This window comes from Chiroxiphia lanceolata, chromosome 8 (assembly GCF_009829145.1).
Source record: "Chiroxiphia lanceolata isolate bChiLan1 chromosome 8, bChiLan1.pri, whole genome shotgun sequence".
Classification (NCBI taxonomy): Eukaryota; Metazoa; Chordata; class Aves; order Passeriformes; family Pipridae; genus Chiroxiphia; species Chiroxiphia lanceolata.
Genome location: NC_045644.1, coordinates 4,513,692 through 4,532,203, shown reverse-complemented (window position 1 = coordinate 4,532,203; position 18,512 = coordinate 4,513,692). Strand labels below are relative to the sequence as shown.

Here is an 18,512-nt window from a genome sequence, read left to right as displayed (position 1 = left end):
TCACCACTGGAGCACTACAGGTCAGCAGGAGGCTGCATAGCTGCCCTGCATTCAAATCCCATCTCAGCTGCCTAGAGGAAAAAAAGATGAATTAAAAATGCTGGATTTGAATGGAATTTCATCATCTGGATGTTTTAAATGGAATAGAATCAATTTGTCCCTGGAAGGTTCAAAAAACATGTAGATGTGGTGCTCAGAGGACATGGTTTAGTGGAGGGACTGGCAGTGCTGGGTTAATGGTTGGACTTAATGGTTTTAGATGTCTTTTGCAACCTTAATGAATTTATGATCTCAGAAAATATATGATAACGTAATCAGGGGTTAAGGTGTTGTTGAGTCTTCCTGAAACGCAATTAGAGAGATCCTATTCATGTTGTGAACAGCACACCTTTAATCTTAAACTATTTCAGAAGCTCCATTTGTGTGGTTTTTTGCTTTGCATTTGCAGGAAAGCTCCAGCCTAGGTTAATAATACAGTGGCAGTACTTCACAATTCTCTCCAACATACAGAAGTAGCTATTAAACTGTCAACAGCACTAAAAGATGATATTTTGATGGCAATGGATAGGAGCCCCATCTTCCTGCTCGTCCTACTCAACATTTCTGTAGCTTTCAAGCACAGTCAAGCATAATTTGTCACTGACTTGCATATGTGACATTGTCTGAATAGGGAGTCTGAGCTACAACTGTGTCAATCATTTTTTTTTGCAGGCAAAACTCCCATAGCATCACTAGAGAGCTATTCCCTGTCCTCTTCTCTACCTCCTGCACTCATTCCTGTTCACCATCCACCTGGAGACCTCTGGAGGAGCTGCAGGACATGCCAACTTCCCTGCTGAAGCTGTTCTGCTCATATTGACCTGCATAATCCCCTTCCCAGCTGCAGCCAGAGATATCATTATATGGACAGAGCAAGCAGCAAATTCCATCTCTGACAGGAAACATTTCCAAAGGCTGAGTTGACCAATATCTACCTGGATATCTCCTCCCTTTCAGCATAACCTTTCCTTCAAAGCTGCACATATCCTAAAGGTCATTTCCAACATTTAGTGCAGGTGAAAACATATTTGTTGGCTGTTGTTACAAGCCCACCACAGGAGGGGGTGACCTCAGCAGTGATCTCTGTAATCACCACCTCGAAACCCTACTGCACCTGCAATCTGGAGGAAACAGCAGATCCTGGTTTGTGCCAAAATCTAGCAGATAATCACAAACCCTTCTGTCCCTGCTGCAGTTTTAAGCCGGTGATCAAAGTCTTAAAAGTCACTCAGTCCCATCTGTATCAAACACCAATTAAACTTGTGTTTTTCTCAGTCTAAACCAATCTAGAGTCAGAATATCAGAAGTAGAAATACGTTTTACTTCTAAGTTCTCAGGCAACATCAAATTATTTCATGTCCTTGTGCCCCAAGTTGTTTTTCTTTCTTGTCTAAACTGGAATAATGAGAAAAAGGTGGGAGGAAAAGTGCATCTACCTGGGTTGTTCTAGAAAGGCTCAGCAGCAAACATTCTGAAGTCTGCCATGAAACATTCATCAGCCTCATTTGCATTACAATGTAATGGTTCTCTGGGTGAAATCTTGAAATCATGGCAAATTTTTTTGATTTAGAGATTACTAAAATCACTCCATGCAGCTTGATAGGAAGGTACATGCTGGAAACTTCAATGAACCACATGAGCACAACACAATGCTGAAAGGATTTAAAGGAATTTGTCCTTATGTTCCCTGCATTTTAAGTTCTGAGTCCAGTCATTTTTTTGCTGTTTGTTTGGCAAAGGCATATTTTCTAGAAAGGTATCTCAGAAATGTAGAGGTCACCGGTGTACTCAGGACATTTTTGAAGTAGGTAATCAGTGTCTCCAAAAAACTATGTACCTCAAAAGTACTTCTGTCTGAAGTATTTTCTCCTTGTAAAGCCCTTGGTGCACTGTAATCAAGTTAACTCTCAATATCTTTTTTGAGAGCAAACCAGCTTGAATCACATATTTTTAAGACTTTTTTCCCTTACTGAGTTCAAATAACTCTTTCCTACAACTCTGTTTAGAAGAGGAAGGCTGAAATACAATATTCCAGTGCTGCTGTTAGCAGTGTCAGATAAAATTATATAAATATTTTTTATAATGCGTTATATAACTAAATAGGTAATTGATTAAAAATCCTTCGTTGTGTTCAATTATTAGTTTCATGATCAACTAACCAGAAGGAAGATTATTTTGTTATTATTTTCAGTTATTGTAGATTTGCAGACAAATGCTGAGGAAAATAACAGTGCTACTGCTGATTATTTAAAATACTTGCTATAAAAATTAAAATATCACCTTCAAAACCTTTTAAAAAAATGCTCCAATGTATGGCTATTTTTTTAAAGTGAATTATGAATTTGCTGGCTTTCATTGTAGTTTTTTTTTTTTTTTTTCCCATGTCTTGTACTCGAAACAGGAACATTTTGGAAGCCAGGTGTTAGCTATTTAAAAGTCCAAGAGGTCATTCCAGAAATATGTGTGCACTTGGAGATCTCCTCGGGAAGCACTTGGAAACAGGGAGCCCAGTTCAACATTGAAGTGAAGAAAATGAAACATTCATGTGCCTTAGGCAGATATTGTTGCTGCAGCCAAACAGGTTGAGGAGGCACAGCTGAATTTGTATTCCGTGCATTTAGGGATACAAATTCTCCCCAATCAGACTAAATAAATCAGCAGGCCCAGGCTTTATCATCGCAGATAACCCTTGTTAAACCAGCGAGTTGTTTTTGTGTTTTGTTTTGTTTTTTTTTTTTTTTCTTTTTCCCGGAGACAAAGGCTGGAATGAATTGCTCCATTGGAGCTGCCAGAGCAGCGCGTTGATGCGGGAGGTGGGAGGGTGAATTATTCATGCCCTCGGCAGCCCGAGCTGGCACATCCTGGCTTTCCCTGTCACCGCCGCAACAAGTGGCGGCTGTCCCCATCCCCTGGCCCTGGAGAGCCCGGGATGCCTTCGGGAGAGGGAGCAGCTCCGCAACCCCGCTGTGCCCGACACGCCCGGCTGGATTTCCAGGTTAAGCCCTGTGCAAAACCGACTGGGGGAACACAGTCCTTTGTAACTCAGATGTACCTGACCATAAACTTTGCTTCTTGGGAGAAAACTGCTTGTTTTGGTAAGTTGTTGCAACTTCTGATGTTTTCTGAGCCTGCTGTAAACTCTTTTCTCTTTTCACACGTCTTTCTAAATACACTCTGCATTCTTTCTGATTTTAAAGGAAGCCTAAAAAGGCAGGAAATACCTTTAATTTTAACTCCAGAAAGTATGTAAGGAGTACCTACAGAGCGGACACAAAAGTTATGATCAAGCCTTCTTAAATTATCTTGTACTAATTAAATTTTCAAATCCCTGTAGCATGCTACTAAAATAAGGTATATTTATGTTCCAAGCCTGATTTTTCCAAACTGAGACTAACGTAATTCAGTGTCACATGCAAGAATCTGAAAGGAGTTTTATTTTCCATAAAAAAATGTTAGTTCCCTGTTGAAAGTGTAACTTGTATTGTTGCTCTTTATTCAGTTAAATACATTCCTGACTGGGTTGGGAACAGGAACTGAGACCTGCATTAAAACATTACCATGAATTAGATATTCTGTTGTGTCATAAAATAGTGGAAAAACTTTGGTAACGTGGTTTTCCTAAGGAGAGGAAGGAGATATATTTTGTATGGCAGCGATGAACTAAAGGAAGTTTCACCACTTCTTTATAAAGTGAAAAACTTCCAAGTCTTTTGCTTTATTAATCATTATCAGCAAACCTACCTGTATTGTTTGTTTCAGTTGTCTGAGTTCTGTTATTTTCCAGTAGTGATATTGTCAGCAGTGCCTGAGAGCTCTCAGGTAACTCAGTATTTGGTACAATTAAAAAACTGATATAAAAACAATCAGCTCCCCAGAGCAGAGGCCACGGGTAGGAGCATGAACGTGAAATGAATCATGAATGAGTCGATTGTGGATAACAAGGCTTTCTCTCTTTTTTTATTTGTTTTTAATTGCAGAGTCCAGATTCTGCTGCTTCTGCTTTATTTTCTTTGTTTTGATCACAAAGGCATTTTATTTGGCATCCAAAAACCAGCCAAAATTTTGAAGGGATAAAAGTACAGCATAATGATATCTAGTGCTGACAGTAATTAAATGCCCTGTGTTTTAAGAAAAAAAAAAAATCCAAGAGGTGAAAATAGGGATGTGTAAACAACAGCAGATATGCAAACAATGGATGTAATCCTGCACTCCTTAATCATGGGAGTAATCCTTACTCAGAAAAGTAATCCTGTTGCTTTGAATAGCCTCCCATCAGTAGGTGCTGTAGCACAAGGCCCAGCTTTTCCAGGGAGATAACAGTGTTTTACCTGGTTTTGTCTGCAGTGCAATTTTAGCAACACGGGTTTTAGTGATGTGTTTGAATGCATTAGTGATAATAATATTAAATTAGACTCTACCAAACGTCCGGTTTTCCCTCTGAAAGTATGAAAGAGAAAAATGGAATAATGGATTAGATGTGTCAGGGAGAAGGTACAAACCCCACGAGTTTTATTAGAGTTGTGGAATAGCACTGCTCACCCTGTTGACCACATTTGCAAATCACTTTTTGGTCCATGAGAGATATAAACTTTGCTTTTTTTAGGGGGTTTTTTTTGCAACTTGAGCAAAAAAACCACCGTGACACCTGATATCTCTTAAGTATCTCTTAAATGTGATGTTGATAAATGCTGTTTATCTGATTTTAATACATGGGATTTGTGGTAATGTCCTGTGAATATTTTTGCTGCTGTTATGGTTTGTGGTCTTGCTAAAATAACACCTGCAGTTCTGCTGTGGAAATAACCCATTTTTGTTTAGATGTGGGGGTTGTGTTGCCCATTTTTATCAGCCCAGCTCAGCATTTCCAAGCTCTCCCCTTCCAGCCCGTGTCCTGCTGCCCTGTAATCCAGGATGGGGCTTGGGAGCAACTGTGTGCCCTTCCCCAGGCAGTGCATCTGTTAATGAGGGAAACTAATTACTTAAAAGCTTTCAGCACAATGGTGTTGAGAAGTATAAATAGTCATGAACTGCTCGTGGTGCCCTGCAAGCTGTGGAGCTGTGTCTGTGCTGATGCCAGCAGTGGTGGTGTGGGTATGGGTGTCACCCTTTGCAGTCCTTGCTCTGTTAAGATGCTTCCTGTGGTGGAATATTCTCTTGTGTGCACCCTGAAGGGGCCAAAATAGAAGTGAAGTAAAAATGCAATGGTTCCAGACAGTATCAAAAAACTTAAGTGAAGTTGGTATTAAGTACCCTTTTGGTTTTTTTTTTTTTGGTTGCAGTGGGATGTCAAGAATGAGCTGATTTTCTTTCATCTACTGTAAGATTTTGGCAAAGACATGGTGAAGATTTTGGTGGTTTATATTTGAAAATGAGGTACAGTGGATTCTCAGTGTCTATTTGCACAGAGATAGGATGCAGGAACAGTTTGGTGCTGAGACTACATGGCTCTCATGGACATGAGAGTGCTGGGGGCAGTAAAATGTCCCCAGTGCCAAGAGGCTGGAAGGCCAGATTGGCAGCTGCTGCCAGGGAGAGACTGGAGTGGTCCTTGGCAGCAGCATTTCCTTTCTCTTACTCCATATAGAATCCCAGCAGGAGCATTAAGTCTCTCCAGGCAAGTTCCCTTCTGTCCCCTGAACCCTGCCCATGTGGTCAATTCCTAATCTTTGGAGAATCCCACAAGCACTGGTAGCACATCAACTTGAATTTTATAACCACAGTTTGGAGGGTACCTTTTTATCCATCCATTCTCCTTTATTGAATTGTATAAAAAAACTCACAGGCAGCTATTTTTGTTTAAAGATCTCCCTCTGGCAACGGGCAGAGGTCAAGTGCCTATTTTAAATTTTTCTACCTTTTGTGAACTGTAGAGGTGGTTGTTCGTGCAAATTTATCGAGAAGTCTTTAAAACTTGGCCAAAATGTGCTCATTTGGTGTCAAAAATCATGTGGGTAGTGATGTGGAGCAGCCTGAGTTGGGGTTTTGTGTGTGTGTGTGTGTGTGTGTGTGTGTGTGTGTGTGTGTGTGTGTGTGTGTGTGTGTGTGTGTGTGTAAGAGGTGTTTTCTGTGATCACTGACATGACATTCTCATGTCTCTCTTCATTAGGGTTAGGGTTGGTGGTATTTGGTTGAAGGTTGGATTGGATGATCTTGGAGGTCTTTTCCAACCTGACTGATTCCAGGATTAGAGGATGCTCATGTCTCCCTGCTTCTCACACGAGGCAGGGGGTGATGTGTAGTCTCAGCTATTTCCACAGGTTGGAATCTCTGTGAGAGCAAATTTCTGAGTGTGCTGTTGTTTTGCAGCTGAGAAACTGTGGCAGAGAAAGCAGGAGGACTGGAAAAGCCAGGGTGCAGCCTGCACAGGGTCTGGATTGAGCAAGGTCTGGGAGTGTGGTCCTGGGAACATCAACCACTGACTTGATTGGTCCCCCAGGTCACAGCCACGTGGCAAACTTCATCTAACACAGCATGGTGTGGACACTGGCTGTGGAGAGGAAGATGTGTCCCGTGGTCCAGCCTGTCCTTGTGATGGGACTTGCCATGTTTGCTGTGTGTAGGACCTTGGGGACAGCAGTGCCGTGTGTGTGTGACCAGGGAACAGTCACAGCAGAAGGGAACCTCAAGATGTCGTGGATAACTCACTCTGGTCTTTAACCTTAACAAAAGATTAAACCAACATAACTACCTTAATTAAAGGCTTATCAGCAGCTTCCTAGTGGCACGAGGAATGCCCAGGGAGGTGGTGGAGTCCCCATCCCTAGAGGTATCCAGGGAATGACTGGACATTGCACTCAGTGCTCTGGGCTGGGTGACAAGGTGAGGATCGGGCACAGGTTGGACTCGATGATCTTGGGGGTCTTTTCCAACCTCAATGATTCTGGGATTCGAAGCGGAAAAGCTGCGGTGGTGTGACTGTACATGTCACACTTTAACATGTGGCAACAGCACAGGTAAAACTGCAATGCACATTCTTAAAATAAAGGTTTTTACTGGTTCTCCATGTGTTCCTTTGCTGTAAATCCCAGTCTGAGAGCAGCCAGGCCTGGAGGAGCAGAGTTAGTAACAGTCCTTACCCTGTTTGTGGTCCAGCACAACCCACACTAGTGTCCCCCCTGGGCAGGTTTCAAGGGTGTTGAAACATTGCTCTTGTTTCTTGAGATGGTTCTGCCTCTGTATCTCTGCAGAGAGGGAGAGGTGGGCAGAGGACAGTCACACTCAAACCTCTCTCTATGTGTGATCCCAGGCTCAAACATGCCTCAGATTTCCATCAGTGATGTGCAACACTCATTAATCACAGTCCTGTGATGGTGTAACACGTCAGTCACACACCTGACGCTCCACTGGGAGCAGCTGGGAAAATTTTGGGAAACTACTGTCAGGAATATGCAATGACCACTATTTTGAACATGGATTATCTTTCCTCCCCTCTGTGCAAAGTATAAACAGCTCTCTTTGAGTGTTGTATCTTGTTGATAGTATGTTACCATTAATAATTAGGTTCCTGCATAGGGATGTATCACAAACAACTGAAAATATGCCTTTGCTGCCTTTATACAAACCTCTCCTGATGATTCAAGACCATCAGTGCAGGATTTATAAGGGACAGAGCACATAATGGTGCAGAACAAACACACAATAAGCAGGGATGAAATTATTACCATTTACTTTTACCATCTTCTGGAAGCTGAAGAATTGAGTCAAGAGAATGTGGATACAATTTCCCTTGTGTCTGTAGTATAGCACAGGATAAACATATGGAAAAAGAGAAGTGTTTTTAGCAGCAGAAGACAGAGCAGGAAGTAACACTGACTGCACAATGTCTTCATGCAAATTTATTGAAAAATCCTTAAAACTTGGCCAAAATGTGCTCCAGAAGGGTTCAGCTCATTTGGTATCAAAAATCACGTGTGCAGCCATGTGGAGCAGCCTGGGTTGTTTTTTATGGTGCATACAAACGTGTTTTCTGTGATCCCTGACATGACATTCTCATGTCTCTCTTTGTCAGGATTAGGGCTGGTCAAAGGTTGGACTCAATGATCTTGGAGGTCTTTGTGGGTGCTTTGAAGCACCTCAGGGTTTGTGTTTCAAATCTGTTTGATTTTAATGGATTAAATTTATTTCTGTGCTTCCATTGATTTAGACTTCTGGTGTCTCTTAGAGATGCAAACATATAAAATACAGTTGGGAGGTCGAGTACAAAACGTCTGGGAAGATTGGGAAGACACCTGGCATGGCTTGGCTTGGGAGTTCCCATGGGAAAGCAGGGCAAGGCACAGCCCATGGCCACACACAGAGACATGCTCTCTACACTCTTCTGCCTGCTGTGTCTTCTGAAACCACCAACTGATGCTTTTTGGGTGCTGAGGAGGAGCATTTAAAGTTATTTTAAAGTTTTTTTTGATAGTATCAAACTTTAACAGGCAATGTTCCTCTGCAAAGCCTTACAGGAAGGGGGTATTTTTCTGTGTGTGTAGTAAGTTTTTGTTAACAGGTCACCTTTAAGGGTAGATTATACTGAAAACAAGGTTTAATCAATGTTATGTGGCTGGTTCTCACTTTGCTAAAATTTTGTTCAACTATCTTTTTGCTCATGTGACTGAATAAAAATGAGACACCCAGTAAATTCCTGACCTTCATTAGTGACACTGTGCAGTACTGCAAAAGCAGAGGAGCTGTCTGCAGGGAGGGTCTGTGCCAGCCTGCAGGTAACTGCACAGAATATCTCCATTTTTAAAAAGGGAATGGAAGAAATGGGATTTCCTTCTCACTTCTTTTGTCTGGAATTGGATGTGGACACTCCAGTGTGCATCGTGGCACTGGGTGTGATATACAGGGAGGGCATTGAGGATGGATCTCTTGTACAATCCTTCCCATGTGGAATAAAAGAGTTGATGTCATTATGCAGCCTGAGAACTGCCTACTGGCAACAATCTTTGCTTGGGGAGCCCATAACTAAATAACCCAAACTCTTATTTCCCTATTTTATCCTCTTTTTGTTATCTTTTATTTCAGAATTTCTCAAGGCTGATTTTTTTTTAAGGCAAATGCTGCCTGCTTCAGGTTTTTTCCCTTTTTTTCTGCTTTCAGTCTTCTTTTTCTCTCTGCATATTGCCTTGAACAACAGCTCATGACCTACTTCTGTCTTTTAATTGCTGCTGCAATATGAATTTTAATTCCAACTGGAGTCCAGATGTATTGAGGATACACAGCACATGCCAGAGCCAGTGCCATTTATCTCACAGGCCAGTGTTTCCCAGCCCTTTGAATTCAGGGACCTCTTAACCTCTCTGAAAAAATATCTAAACCCATCATCACACATTTCACTGTTGTCTGGTGATGGGAAATGGAGATAATAACTGTTAATCTAAATGCTAATATGTGTTTTCTCTGACAGCTTAGTTTGTTTTACTGTTCTTTAACCTTTGACTAAAAATATTAATGGAGATGGATGTGAGTCTTGTGTTTGCATCCCCCAGTGCCCAAGTGAACCTGGCCATGGGCACTGACAATTTATAGGAGGTTATGTCTAGGGGTTTTTTATATATATTATTATACTTATATTTCTATTATTATACTTAATATTTTTTACCTCTTTTCATTACAATTTTTTGGGAATTGTGGACATTAGAAGACAAGTGGGGCATTGAGAACTGTAGGTATTATACATGTGGTGGAGATCACAGCTTGATGAGCAGGGTATTGGGTTTTACATGCTCCAAGAGAGTTTTGTGAACTTTATTCACAAAAACATCTCTTTATTCATTTCTCTGCACTTGAGGAGAAACACTGGCTGCATGTACTGCATTTTGAGCATCTCACAGATTCCTCTATCAGTGGATATTTTGCTATTTTGCTTAGCTAAGATTTCCCTTTTTTAACTCCCCGAAATGGGTAGTGAAGGCAAGTTATCAATATGTCTTCAATGAAATTAATTCCACCAGAATTAAAGCTAAACTCGAGAAAGGCTTTAATTTGAATCATTCTACGATTGTAGCTTGTGAAGCATCTATAAAAACGTAAGCTGGTTTAGGATTGGTCAGATTAGGTCTTGAAATTCTGAGACACACTAGATTTTGTGGCTGGGAGAAACCCAGGGAAGGACAGCCCATGGGGGAGGATCCTTGCCTTCACCATTACAGTATCCTCTTTCCCATAGATATTTGCCAGACCCTGTTGCTTGCTAATCACTGCCAAGGAAGGATTTAACAGCACAGATGCATCAAATCATTATCCCAGTGATGTATGACAGGTATGATGTTTTTGCAACCTGTTCTCACAGCCGACATAACGTTACTGCCTGATATTATTACTGATATTTGATGTACAGTACAACTGTACTTAATTAGTTAACTCCAACGCATTTTCTACCAGAGCAGGAAGGAAAATCACCTTCTTGGAGAAATGCCTTGGAGCAGGATGAGTGAAAAAAGGAGATAGGAGAGTGTGAGAGGCAGAAATTTAGCACATTAATCCTAAAGACCCTCCAAAATCTGCGGAACCTTGTAGCTGAGATTTTGAAATACAAGCCAGCAGTTTAGCTGTGAAATAAAACACTTTAAAGGAAACTGTCATGATATTACCTAGAAACATTTTAGAACAGCAGCTTAATCCAAATGTTTATGGGTAAGGTAACAGAGAAATGCTTCTGTGCTCAAAGGAGAAGTACTTTTATGTTTGGGAAAACAACCTATTCCTCCACCAAAGGGCTGAAGATGTGCCTTAAACACAACATTCAGCCATGGCCCAGGGAGTCATCCCTGATACAACACACTTATGTCTCCTTGATACCTACATTCACAGTGGCGCCACAAGACCATTAAATAAAGTTTCATCTTCTTTTTGCATCCTCTGTGGAGGCAGGAGACCGAGTTTTGCATTGGTCTCTTGACTCCCCTTTGAGTGGTTGATGACAATTTCTGTGCTGCCATCCTGCCCACAGCCAAAACCTCCCTCAGCAGCACACAAAGCCTTCCACCAGCAGCTGAGTTATTAGAAATAGCTTTCATGTACTTCTGTCCTGTGGGAAATGTGGGCTGGCTTGGTTATTGTACGTGGGAGGAGGATGCGGGAGCCAAACACCGCTGCAGGTCCCTTTTCTCTCGCAGGTGGAAAGATAAGAGGGCTTGTAAAGGGGTCTCTGAGCCCTCTTCCATAAAACCAGGGGGGATTTTCTTGCTCAGGGCCCATGGGGGGTTGTGAGAAGGGCCCCCACTTGCATTTCCAATGCTGCTTTCACCCTGTGAGGCTGGAACAAGGAGTAAGGGATGCAACGGGGCAGGGCCACAGCTCCTGGAGCACTGGGCTAGTGGAAGATGCCCTTGCCCATGGCAGAGGGGTGGAATGAGATGATCTTTAAGGTCCCTTCCATCCCAAACCATTCTGGGATTCTGTGATTCCTGCAGTGCCTCTTTGAGGCAAGTCTGACTCCTAAATTTTGTCATTCCCTGCAAACCTCTTCCAGATTGAACAGGACTGCACTGGGAAGGCTTGTGGAAGCCTCCAAGGGAACAGGGCTGAATGCAGGGTTGATAGGCTTGTGGAAAGTGAAAGAGCTGTTTCAGTGGCTCCTTCCAGGAGCTTGGGAAGCAGAAAGGTCAGAAAGAGCCAGCAGGGAGAAACCTGAGGAACAGCTCAGTGAGCTGCAAGGAAACCTGGGCTGCTGCCTGTGTTTTACAGACTGGGAAATGAAGTCCTGCCCTGGGTCTGGGAGAGGCAGATAAGGGAAGAGTGAGGAAGGGGGATTTTCTCACGTGCTGGTACTGCCTTTCCAACCCTCCCAGCCTAGAGGGTCGTGGAGTGATTTAGTCTCAATCACCTGTGCTCATGTACTGTTGGGATCTTCAGTGAGCCGCTCTGCCTCTTACATCCAAACTCTGCTTTATTACTTCCCATGTTCTTTCTCTTCCCCTTTGTGCTCCTCAGGTAGCAACTGCGTCTCAGCTTGTTTTCAGAAACCAGCAATAATATTTCCTGAGCTGATTCCTTTCTTTAATTCGTTGTTCTGGTGTCTGACACATCCTGCTCATACAGAGCTCTCCCTGGACTCCGGAGTCTCTCTACAGTACAAGTGTCTTGAACACTATTTATTTTAATCAGGGTTTCCAAAATTCCGTAATACTTCAGGCCAATTTCCACAGTAAGTCTGAACACATTCAGCAAAAACATGTGCAGCCAGCGATCAGACATAATTGCCAACAATTTCACACCCACAGAATCCTTGCTTGCCTCTAACATTCCCAGAGCCCCATCTTTCCCATCACTGCTTCAAGCAGGAGTCTCCCAGTTGCTAAGGGGATGGAATTTTTTATGCACTTCTTTATGAAATATTTTCAGCATAAAGTGGAGAAATAACCAGAAAGATGTATGGGTAATGTTTTCTGTATTAAAGTGGAAGGACCAAACTGCAGTGAGAAGCAGATCTCCAGAGGTCTGGAGGCCAGGTTTGATGCAGGTACATCCAGGCATTCAAAATATTGCTTGATCCGTGTCTGCTGCATTTCACTGGAGCTCTGACAATTACAGGCTGTCACGGGAGACTTCCACTTCTACTCCTGGCTCAATTACTGTCTCATGCTTCTCATAAATTACCACTGCTGTATATAAAGTCAAGTTCATTCTCCTTCTTCTTTACTATTCTAAGGAAAAGGGAGAGGATGAACTTCTACCACCTAGCATCAAATTGAGCCCAAGCCTCAGATGAGCTCTTTATTGCATTTGAATTAAATATTTTTTCAGCAAAATTGTGGTTATTGATGCACTGAGTTTAATAAACGAGCTTCCTGTGCTTATTGGCCATTCCCAAATTGTTGCTATAGGAGTACCTAGTACATCAAGGATTAAAATAACAAATATATCTAATCAACTTAGGTCCTCTTAAAATTTCACAGACACAAATCAGTACTACACACAACACTGTAGGGCATCACTAGATTATGTTATTGCTACTGTATTTTCCATAATGCATTCTCTTCCTTACACACCCTAATCCTTGTTTTCCTTTTTCCCTATTCTCACGTGCTGAGAAGATGTTTACCTTAAGCTGTTGGTGACTCCTGGTTTCTTTCCCAAGAGATTAGTTGATTGCAGCTCAATAATGTCTGAGTAGTTCCAATTATTCCTTACACTTGCTGTCTGTAGTGATCTGAGTGTGTCTGTACACAATTCCTGAATTGTGTCCAACCCGGGCACTCAAATGTGTCAAGCAGGCTCCACTTCCCTTGTAAGTATTTCCCTTCTCTTGCTTCTCTGCTTTTCCAACTGGGATTGCACAGCCTGATTGCCAGAAGGGGTATCAGCAGAGGGTCATCTCTGGAAGTGCTCTCCTGTTGAAATGAAATTCCTCTAAATCTGGGAAACTGTGAAGTGCACACACAGATCTACTGGAATATGGGATGAGTTGTTCCCAAATGACTTATGGAAGTGCTTAACTGAGCTGCAGGAGGGAAATGCCTCCATTCAGGCAGTGTCTCCAAAAAATTCCATATCTTTTAGAGGTCCCTGCACACTCCTATGACTCTGCCCCTCTTCCAGCTCAGGTGTCTCCCCCTCTGAGACACTCCAGTTAGTTGCATTTGGGCTGATGTCTGGAGAGGTGAGAATGGATTTGACTTCGGGATGTCAAGGATTGAGATATGAGAGAAATGATAGGGAGGCTGGGAGATGGGAAATATTTTAGGGTCCTGGGTAAGGATGTAAGGATTTGACTCAGTTTAATAGAGGAAGAAGCAGTTGATTCATGTCTGGCACTTGTGCACAAATCTTCTCCAGGAAAAAATATATCTGTTTAATCAGTCTGACCAAGGGTCATAACACAATGTTAAAAACAAGTGGCAATGGGATGGAAACCTCATGGAAGAAATAGGGTTTAGCAAACAAGGTTGTATTCCATGTTACCTCCTCTGGTTTGACAACAGCAGAGGGAATGTCTTGGCTGCACTTCCTGGCTCTTATGTTTTAATGTACTTTATTAAAGTACATTAACATTTTTGTTGTCCTAAATGCATGAGCAGCTCCTTGAGGAAAGAATTCCTTCGAGCAGTGGGTTGCCTTCCCTATTCCTTTATGTGCTGTCTTTCATCCTATGAACCCTCTATTGTTTCCCTGCCTCACCCTCCCACCCAGCTAATGGGTTTGTTTTGGGAACAGGAAAATACACTTCTGAATCTCAGGTCTAGAGTCCATCTCCTGTTTCTTTGTCCCTTTAATGAGCCATTTATGTATAATTAGAGAAACTACCTGAGACACCTATTAAGAAGGACTGAGCTGTGGATCATAAAATCTGTAAAGAGTCATAGAAATATGGAATAGTTTGGATTGGAAGGGACCTTGAAGCTCATCTCATTCCACCCCCCTGCCATGGGCAGGGACACTTTCCACTCGCCCAGGTTGCTCCGACCTGGCCTTGGACACTTCCAGGGATGGGGCAGCCATAAATGGCATCACTGATGCTCTGTTTCAAGAGGGCTCATTAACTCCCCAGCACTGTTTCTGAAGATGAAAAGTCTTCTTTTCACAGTGCAGGATTTTTAACTGTGCCCTGGCTAAGGATTACCTCAACCTGCTATAAATTGAGATGTTTCACTAATTGGTTTCTTGGTTCATTAGCCAAATTGTGAATATGAGGGAAATGGAAAAGGCTCAGAATGAATTTCCCTTGCAATCCTTAATTTAAATGGCAAATAATAATTTAGTGTTGAACAAAACATGTTATGTGATTTGCTGTGATGGAGGTAATTTTTTACTTTGGAATCATCTGCCACCTCTAAATCTTTGTGGGAACATTATCCTCAGCTCTGCCTCATTCTGATCTGATGTGACACAAGGTAGAAAGTATAATCATTAGAGTATAATGTAATAATCTCAAAATTTATACAGAAACACTTTGTCATGGGAAGTTTCTCCTCATGTATTATTTTAAGTATTGAGATAAGAGGCTAAAATCTTTAAAAGTCAGCTTTAGTGTCATGGATGCTATGGCTCTATTTCCATTTCAGCCATGTAAGTAACAAAAATATGTAACAAAAATACAATGTGTCCCCAGTTTACTCTTTCCAACGCAGCGCACTCAGCTAAAAATCAAACATTAACTCTGAGCAGCTAAAAGGAACACATTCTCCTGATTCACCAAAGCCAGTGCTGTAGAATTTAATCTGTTTTATGAAAACCCTACCATTGATTGTTATGGCATGACCGTGGCACGGGAGGTCATTTGTGAGCACTGAATTACTGGTTGCGTGACAGGGAAAAAAAAGAAGGCTAAAAGCAAGGTTAAATTAAAGAAGCTGCTAGAAGCTATTTATGTGAGATGAATGGATATTATCCAAATTAATGACAGGAAACCTCCAATTAGCTGAATATTGATGCAGAATTGCAGCTTTGTAAGGTAAATACATGTTTTCTCAAGCCAAATGCTTGGGTAAGGGAATGTTTATCCTGCAGCTGTAATGGGGGTACAGGTAGATGAACATTTCCTGTGTCTTGGGGCACTGTGACCTCACTGCTGTTGCTGACAAATCTTTACAATAAATCTGTCATTGTTTCCTAACATCAATAGGAATATTAAACTTCTGACCTTGCTCTCTAGACTCATCCCAGAATATGGGATGGGCAAAAGCCTTGACTTGCTGCTTTTTGTTTCAATAAACAGCTTAGCTTGTGTTTTAGAGCAGAGGTTTCTTCTTCAGCCCAGTGTATGTTGTTTTGGCATCAGTAAGTGTGAGGGGGAACCTCTAAACTCGTTTCTGTTTTGTTAATTTATATAATTTCTCTGCAAATATGCATCAAAGGGAACTGCAGCTCTGAACTGCTTTTGTTGTGGGTTTTTTTTCGTGATTTATACACTATAAATAATTGTGTAATGGAGTTATTGGATCAATTTACTCCTTGGGAAGGGTAGAATTTTCTTTGAAATTCTCTTTATGTCAAAAGGGGGTTGTCCAAGGCCAGGTTGGATGGGGCTTGGAGCAACCTGGTCTAGTGGAAGGTGTTCCTGCCCATGGCAGGGGGTGGAACTGGTTGGGCTTTAAGGTCCCTTCCAAACCAAACTATTCTTTGATTTTATGTTCTCCCAAACTGTGTCCTCTCATGGTGAAACACTGCAGTTGTTCACATTCATGAATCCTTGTAGTACACAATTAACTGTGTATATATGGCCTGCAAAAAAGCAAATTAAAAACCCCAAACCAACAAACAAAATCCCACCCCAAATTCCCAAGACAACAACAAAACTCCTCTCCAAATCCATCTTTGCATTATTTCTTAAGGTCCTATTTTCCTAACTATTTCTGAAGGATGCCAACAGTGTCTTTTATATAGTGATGGGAACACAATAACAGCACTGGGCCAGAGCAAGGATCCAGTTACAGCCTTATCCTGATTCTGGTCATTCAGGTTCATAATTTCATTGCATGTTGTGCAGAAAAATTATCTCGTAACATTACCACATCTCTTCCTATGCATCTTTTCAGGATGTTTGTTATTCTTGTCCATCTCTACCCTATTCCCTCTCTTTTGACTTTTGCTGACAAGTCCCAACTTATTTAGTGCCAGTATTTTGCACTAATGTTCCCATTTCTGGGCCATTCTGGGAAAATATTGGTTCTTAGTATAGTCCTGCTGTTTTAGGATGCAAACTGTGTTTAAGGGGATTTAGAGGCACTGCTGTATTTTATTTATTTACCTGGTTTACTGTATATTTTCCTTGGTTCTTGGCTGTGCTCCTTTGTCAACTTGGTCTTTCGTCATTTCCATATAATTTATATTGAGTTTATTTTTTTATATTGTCCACTGATGTACCTTAATCCCATCATATTTTTGAGATGCCTGTGATATCATATCTTTTTTTTCAAATTAAGCTGGCATTCTGGATTACTCAGCATTTCTATACTATATGTTCTTACTTGAACTCACACACTGTATTGCTTTGGTTGCTATTTTTATGCTTCAGGTACAAATGCAGCTTTCCTTGTCTTCACTGTTCTTTCAAATTATTTTTTTTTAAACCTGAGATTTTCTCTCTCCATTCTGACCAAAAATACAGAGGCTTTTATAACCAACTTTTCTCCAGCTTTTAGTTGGGGGAAAAAAACATAAAAACCCATGAAAAAACCCCCACAAAAACCCATGAAAAAAAACCATCCAAGAAAACTCTCTCAACTTTAAAAGCATTAACTGTGCTGTTCTGTTCTGGTGTAGGTGGGCAAGGCTTTCTTTGCAGCCTCCTCCTTATTCTCCAGGGTTTTCCCAGTAAACTTCTCTATTTTCCTACTTTCCCTTGCATTTTCCAGCACAGGGACTGTGCTGTTGGAGTGGGATTGTTTTTTTTCCTGTGACAGTGTTTCTTGTTTTTTTTCCTGTATCCACCTTGTCTTTCCCAGTTTGTCTGACTACCTGAGGAGAGATTGATCTCCTCCCAAAAGCTGAGGGATATTTCCAACACACATAATCGAAGACAAATACTTATATATGTAGTTTGATCCAGATAAAGCACCAGCCCACCTTTACTTTCTTTCATTTTTTCCCTACCTTTGATCCCCCCAGCTGTTTATTTTACATTTCTAGCAAGAGACATTTAGTAAAGGCTTTGGATATAAGATGAATCCTGCAATCAGAGCTTTTCCTCATATTGTATTTTCAAACTGAAATCCTCTCGAAAGGTCACTTGAAGGCTTGAAATATCGGAGCATTTAGATTGCTGTTGATTTTTCTCACAGTGATTGACTGGCCATCAAGCTCATCATGCTCTTCTGCTAAAAACAGAGTAACTGGTTACGTTTTCTTTTCTTGCAAAAAATTTTTCCATATGGCTGCCAGTGGAACTGCACTGACCAAATGGTGCAGGGGAGAAACCATTTCATGTATGTGCTGTAATTAAAGGAAAGCACTAATCCATTTATCAATGCTTATGATGGGGGATTCATTTTCACAGCCCATGGGAGTGTTTGAGTTTTTCTGCACATAGGCCAGAGAAGCTGTGGCTGCCCCATCCCTGCAAGTGTCCAAGGCCAGATTGGACAGGGCTTGGAGCAACCTGGACTAGTGGGAGGTGTCCCTGCCCGTGGCAGGGGGTGGAATGGGATGGGCTTTAAGGTCTCTTCCAATCCAAACAAATTTATCATTCCATGATAACAGTCTCTGAATGATTAACTCAAACCCATATCCCCAGTGAGGTGACAGGGTGACCTCTTTAATTTTGGGGGCTGGTTTGCATGAGGTGCTTTTTCTTGAGTGAATTGTCTTGGTATTCATGTTAATAACATGGTTTTAGTTGTACAGCTGGCTGTGGGTGTGTTGTCTGTGATAATGTATTCATTGGTTTGGTTTGATATCCTTTCACCAAGTTCAGCTGAAATATGGATTTGAGTTCCCAGTTCTCCAGGCAATCCCAAATGGTGGATAATTTCAGGAAATTAACACTGAATCGAGGCAGAAATGGCAGAAGGTGGTTCTTTTATGAAACAAATACATTAAAA

The 18,512-nt window shown here is 41.5% G+C and overlaps 1 protein-coding gene across 2 annotated transcripts in view; it reads left to right on the top strand.

Moving 5' to 3' along the window:
• Positions 1 to 2,911: 2,911 nt before the first annotated feature.
• C8H10orf90 (chromosome 8 C10orf90 homolog) overlaps positions 2,912 to 18,512 on the top strand; it is a 65,326-nt gene continuing 49,725 nt past the window's right edge. For both annotated transcript variants that reach the window (XM_032695414.1, XM_032695413.1), the window contains exon 1: positions 2,912 to 3,134. In XM_032695414.1, the coding sequence (XP_032551305.1) occupies positions 2,969 to 3,134 (166 nt within the window). In that variant the 5' untranslated portion in view covers positions 2,912 to 2,968. The remainder of the gene's footprint in view (positions 3,135 to 18,512) is intronic.